General features: G+C 55.6%; 1 protein-coding gene across 1 annotated transcript in view; it reads right to left on the reverse strand.

Annotated features, from left to right (window-relative positions):
* Window positions 1–5,062, reverse strand: part of SIM2 (SIM bHLH transcription factor 2) — a 73,187-nt gene extending 68,125 nt beyond the window's left edge. Inside the window, exon 1 of the mRNA XM_059493876.1 lies at window positions 4,277–5,062. Within this exon, the coding sequence (XP_059349859.1) occupies window positions 4,277–4,451 (175 nt within the window). The 5' untranslated portion in view covers window positions 4,452–5,062. The remainder of the gene's footprint in view (window positions 1–4,276) is intronic.
* Window positions 5,063–6,000: the final 938 nt, after the last annotated feature.

Here is a 6,000-nt window from a genome sequence, read left to right on the forward strand (position 1 = left end):
CTCCGGTTCCGGCAGCTCCGGAGGGGGTTTTAAACAAACATCCCCAAATTCCTGCTGCTTTTGCCGCTGAAAAACTGGGGGATTTTCGTACCAACGCGTCCCTGTGGCAAACACGGACAAAATCGCCCTCCGCTCCTTTTGACACCTCCGGCTGTTTTTCAAACCACCTCAGCGCTCCCTTTGTACCGTTCGGACATTTCCCGGTTTCCAGGGAGCCGGCGGGCTGAGTGGAGCTCTAATAAGACCTAGAAATATTTGGGACCTAGAAATATTTGGGAGCAGCTCCCAGCTTTGCTCTCGGCATACACGAGTCCGTCCGCGCACACTTTCGAAAGCCCGGTAGCTTTTTCAGCTCCGTGATTCTGCTAAAAGAATTACCCAGGCGCGTATCACGCTCAGTATCGGGTTGCCCTGTAACTTGCGCTGTTTCCTTTGTGTCTGCTGCGCTGTTCCGCGGAGCGCAAGGTCCCGCAGCCTTCACAAGGAACGAGGACAAACCCTGGGGGCTCGCAGCCAATTCTGCTTTTTTTGGGGGGTTTTCCCCAGCGCGGTTGTGCCGCCCTCGGTCGGGAGAGCCTCGGGGACAATCCCGAGGGGCTGCCCCGGAGCTCCAGCGAGGTTTTGTGCCCCTGGTTGAGCTTTGTGCCCTGGCTGAGCTCCGAGGCTCTGCTGTCACCCCCTGGGGACGCGGCGAGGGCAGCGCTGACACCGAGCCCCGTCCGCAGCGGGACCGGGGGAATCTCAGCCCCGACGGCACCGCTGGGTCCGGAGCCAGCGGGGAACACCCGGACCGGGCCAGGGGAACCTCCGAGAGGGGGAAATTCACAGATCAGGCAGGTCTGGGAAGGAGCAAGGCCGGGCAGGGACGTGCGGGCCGCCCGCTCCTCTCTGCGGGGAAGGCGGCCGAGGGTTGGGAGGTGGGAAGGACGGGCGGAAAGATCAAGACTTTTATTTATAAAAATAAAATAAAATAATTTTTTAAAAGGGTGAACTCGCAGAAAAAAAAAAAAAAGAAATTGAAAAGAAAAAACGCGGGGGAAAAAATACTCCAACAAATCTGCCCCCCAGCACACCCGCACGACCGCGGCTCTCCCCGCCGAGCCCAACCCACCCGGTCGCGTTCAGAGGCCCCAGAGCGGCCGTCCTGCAGACAGGGAGGTCACGGGCAGAGCCGCGGCAGTGACCCCCGCCCTTCCTCTCCCTCCTTCCTCTCCCTCCTTCCCTCCCCTCCGGCCGGGAGGGACCGCAGCGACCCCGCCGCCCGTCCCCGCCCCGACCCCTAAAAAAAGCGCTTTTGTTTTAGCAGGACCTTTAATGTCACTATTAGTGGTTAGTACAATAGCGGCTGGCCGTCCGAAAAGGGATTACCCACGCCTCGCGCTTCATTTATTTGTTTAATTAATGAACGAACCTTTTCCGAGCGCGTGCGACCATCAGATGAAATGGCTGCGATTGGCCTTGATTTTCTGAAAATATACATTCGTGGCCAGGTTTAAATGGGGACCGAAGGCTGTGAATATCCCTAGTAATTTGTATTGTCTGCCCCTCGGAATAAGGAAGGTCGGAGATCCACCGCTCCGTCACTTTATTCAGATTATTTTGTATTGCGCACGTTGTATTTTGGGTCGCATATTAATTAGCTGGCTCCCATCCGCTTGAAACAACCATAAATGTCCAATTTCATAATCGGTTTTGGACACTGCGTCGGGGACGGGGGAGGGAGAGGGTGACGATTTCACCCCAGTCTGCCGCAACCGGGGGGCAGAGAATCGCAGTTTTTAAACGCAGTTCATTCTCGCCTCTCTTTCCTCCATTAACTCACTTTTTTATAAAAATAAAAACTAATTAAAATACTGACAGCGGAAGCAGAAGAGGACTCGTGGTGTATTTTTTTTTCTACGGCAACAAAGCCGTGGCAATAAAAACAGCAACAAAAAAACAAAAAACACGAGAGAGGACGGTGTTAGAGAGAGGGAGGCTGGAGGCTGCTGTGTCCTGACTTTAACCCCTGAATCTCAAGGTCGCAGCGGTACCGCAGGGCAAATTTGGGATTTCACAGCCCGAACTTGTCCCTTGCAGGGCTTGGGCTGCGAGGGCGAAAGGAGCGGGGGTAAAAATCCCCTTTGGCTCTCTGGAGCCGGAGCGGGTTGGGTTCATCTTCAGAAAAGCCGGGCCGGGCTGAGCAGGAAACCCAAACCCTGCCGGGATCAGCCGCCTCGCTGAGGGGCTCAAACTTTTCCTAAACTGCGTGTGGAAATCAGGGGGTTTAAACACACAGCCCTGTCTCTTTCTCTGTCCTTATTTCTCTCCCTTTCCCTCCAGTGCAGCCGGAGCTGAAGCAGCTCTGCAGCTCCCAGCGCTTCTGCCCGTGCTGGCCGCAGTTAGCCCGGGCCTAGCACGGGTCTGGTGGCGTCTCAGACCTGTCCCCCCACCCTGGCACCGCTTTGAGCCTCAGAGGTGACGGCTGGGACAGCCCGGGTGCTGCTCCGTGCCCACCTTCAATTCACGGCCCGGGACCCACCGGGTCCAGCCCTCGCCATGGGGTTCATGCCCCGGTTCTGCCTGGCCCGGGATTCAGGCTGGGACGCCTTTCCCTTCCCAGTAAAGCCAACTGGAAACCAGTAGCTGAGCGTGAGGAGGGAGGACGGGCAGAAGGACGGACGGATGGGGACCCCCCTTCCCCTCCTTCCACGGGCAAATCCCGAAGGAGAGGAAAGTTCGGGCGATGCGGGACCGTGTGGAAGAAACCCCCCTAAAAAAATCCTTCTGCAGCCGGCTCCCCCCTTTCCCCTGCACTAAACGCAGGGCTCGGGGACCCGAGGAGCCAATTCCCCCCGGCCTGTCATCCCTGGACGCAAAGCTTTGGTTTAAAATGTATTTCCAGCCGCGCTTAAGACGATGAAAGATCAGGAATTCGCTGTATGCATTTAAACGTTGCCCTTAACAAGCAGAGTGTGCGGGAGCGCACGCCCGGCCTGTTTAGGGAAGACAGACACATAAAACACGCCCGAGCTGTGGGGATAAACCTGCGCTCGGGGTCGGCTCCTCGCTCTTGAGGATCAGCAGGGCTGGAAAAGCCCGGGACGCCTCCAGCAGCATCTCGGAACGCGCCGCTTTTCCTCCCTCCCAAATCAAAGGCGTTCGGGGGCGCGATCGCCAGGCGCGGCCGGCCAGTGACCCCCCAACACCATCGTCCCCCTCGAAATTACGGCTCTCTATTCTATATTTCTCATGGGGAAATTTCCCGGTGGGGAATAATGGCTGGGAAATGCGGCGGAGCAGCGCCTCGGGAGCCCTGGCTTCCCACAATGGCACGGCTGCTCCGTGCTCCCGAAATTTCAAAATTAAATGGCCACGACGGTAAGCTTTGCTCGGGTTGGGATGGTTGGTTCCCCGCCCCTCCCCGCTCTCTCCCCCTATTTTATTTTTTGCTCGTGTTTTTCTTTTTAGCCTTTTAATAAAGCTCCTTAGAAACCGCGCTGAGAAGGAGAGCAGACCTTCTTCCCCTGCGGAATTTGCTAATTCCTTCACCCTGCTCCCGGTCCGGAGAGGCACAAACAAACAAACGACAAAGCGGCGCTGCTGGGCTTTATTCAGCCACTCTCAGGCACTGCCCAGCGCATCAGCTCCGCGGCCGCTCCGACAGCCCCAGGGGAAGGCAGGAGCCTCCCGAGGGGCTGATTTCCCTTTGGGGGATGATTTCCCCCGAATCCAGCGGGATTGGTGCTGCTGGTGGCCCCGAGAAGGGCCAGGGGAGCCGCAGTCCCGGGCCGGGCCGGGCTCGGTTCTCCTTCCCCGCTCTCCCCTCTCTGTAGCCGGGAGAAGCCGCGGGGCCTCGCTGCGGAGCGGCCGCGCTTCACTGCCAGCCCGCTTCCCTGGAGCTCCAACCAAAACAAAATAATAACAACAACCACGCTGTTGGGGTTGTTTTCTCCCGGACTGGCAGCGCCGTGCCCAGGGGCCATCCCCGGTAACCGGGGCTGAACACACGAACCGAGCCCGCTCTCATCGGGACGGGACCTCGGAGCCGCTGCAACTGAAGCGGCAGCCGAGGAGGAGGAGGATGGGGAGAAAGGGGGATGAAGCAGCCGGCTCTGCCTCTCACCGCCACCGAGCTTGGGGCAGAGGGGATCAATCCCAGCCCGCTTTTCCCCCAATCCCTCCTCGTTCTTTCTCCCCGTTGTGGGACCCCTGCGGGCACCCCCTCCCTGCCGTGCCCACCCGGCACCCCCTGCCCCTCTGTCCCCGTCCTCCCGGAGCTCCGGGGCTGTTTTACCTTCGGGGAACACGGCTCGCATTTTCAGGTAGCTGGTGGTGAGGCGGATGATGGACGCCTTGTCCAGCTGCGAGGTGATGGCCGAGGGCAGGGGCAGGAGTTTGGCCAGCTCGTAGAATTCTCCATTTTCTTTTTCCCGTCTAGTCTTTGCCGCGTTCTTGGATTTTTCCTTCATCGCGACTGTTGCAAGGCGGAGATGTCACTGGCATATTAGACCCGGTTCTTCCGAATGGCAGGAGGCATTGATTTCGACTCCAGAGTTAGTGTTTTCGTTTTGGGAAGGCAGTTTACCCAAATCAAATAATTAATAATAATAATAATAAACGAAAGGGGGGGAAAAAAGACAAAAAAAATGGAGGGAAAAAATAAAGCTAAACCGACCAAACAAAACCAACAGGAACAGAAACGGTGCGAGGAGGGGGGAGGCGATCTCTGAGCTACAAGCAGGGCAGGAAAGGCGCTCGGAGAAGGCAGTTCTGCCCCGAGCCTGCAGCAGCGAGGGCTCCGAAAGCCAGAATGAAAACCCACGGCACCCCCGGCCTCTGCCTGCAGCTGGGAATCGGATCTTGATCTTCTCCTTAATGGGCAGCAAAACGCCGAGCCCCCTTCACCGAACGATTTCTTCTACTCAATCCTGCCCCGTCCAAAAACAATAATTAAAAAAAAAAAAAAAAGAAAAAGAAAAAAGAAAATAGAGCGTCCGTGCGAGAAATCATTGAGCTAAGCAGGCTGAACCATTTTTGGACATTTTGTCTCTCAGGAGAAGGAAGGAAGAAAAAAACGGGGGAGAAAACGAACGGCGTGGAACGAAGTGCAAAACGAGCCGGTCCCGGAGATGCCGAGGACACGACGAGCTCCCCGCCGATCCGAAGCCGGTGCTGCTGACGGCCGGAGCGCTCCGGGCTCAGCGGCTCTGCCTCCCCTCGGCCGCTCCGCTCCGGGCGGGCCCGAGGGCGCCGCTGCCGCCGCCGCCGCCGCTCCGGCCGCGCCCGGGGGGCTCCGGCAGCGCCGGGGCTGCCGCGGGGGCCGCGGGGGCTGCGGGGCCGCTCCTGCCGCTGCCGCCGCCGCGCCCGGCTCCCAGCGCGCCTCTCATGCGGAGTCAAATTAAAGGATCCGTTTTCCTCGGGACCTGTGCCACTTCAGCGTTGTCTCTTTCCAAACAAGTCCGAGCGCTGGCAGAGGCGCGGCATTGATTTTGTTCCTTTTATTTATTGGTTTGCTTCTGGTTTTTTGTTTTGTTTTTTTTTTTTTTTTTGTTTTTTTTGTTTGTTTTTTTTTTTTTTTTTTTTTTTGTTTTTTTGTTTTTTTTTTTTTGTTTTTTTTTTTTTTTTTTTTTTCTCCCCTTTTAAAGAAAAAGAATTTGAAAGATAGGGATCTTTCCTCTCTATATTTTTTTTTGGTTTCTTGTTTATTTGTCACGTATTTCAGGATCGGAGCGGTAGCTCTTTGGCAGAGACGTGCCTTTCAAAGGCGAGGGGAGGGTTTGCTACATTCACCTCCCGCAGTTCGGCAAGGATCGAAGGTAAAATTCCCCTCCTCTCGGAAATCACAGCCGCCACGCTCCTCGTCTGAAAGCACCGATATCTCCGCTCTTTTTTTTTTTTTTTTCCTTTTTCCTTTCCTCGCCTTTTTTTATTTATTTATATATATATATATATATATATATATATATATTTTTTTTTTTTTTTTTTTTTTTTTTTTTTTTTTTTTTTTTTTTTTCCCAG

This window comes from Ammospiza nelsoni, chromosome 2 (genome assembly GCF_027579445.1).
Source record: "Ammospiza nelsoni isolate bAmmNel1 chromosome 2, bAmmNel1.pri, whole genome shotgun sequence".
NCBI classification, from domain to species: Eukaryota; Metazoa; Chordata; class Aves; order Passeriformes; family Passerellidae; genus Ammospiza; species Ammospiza nelsoni.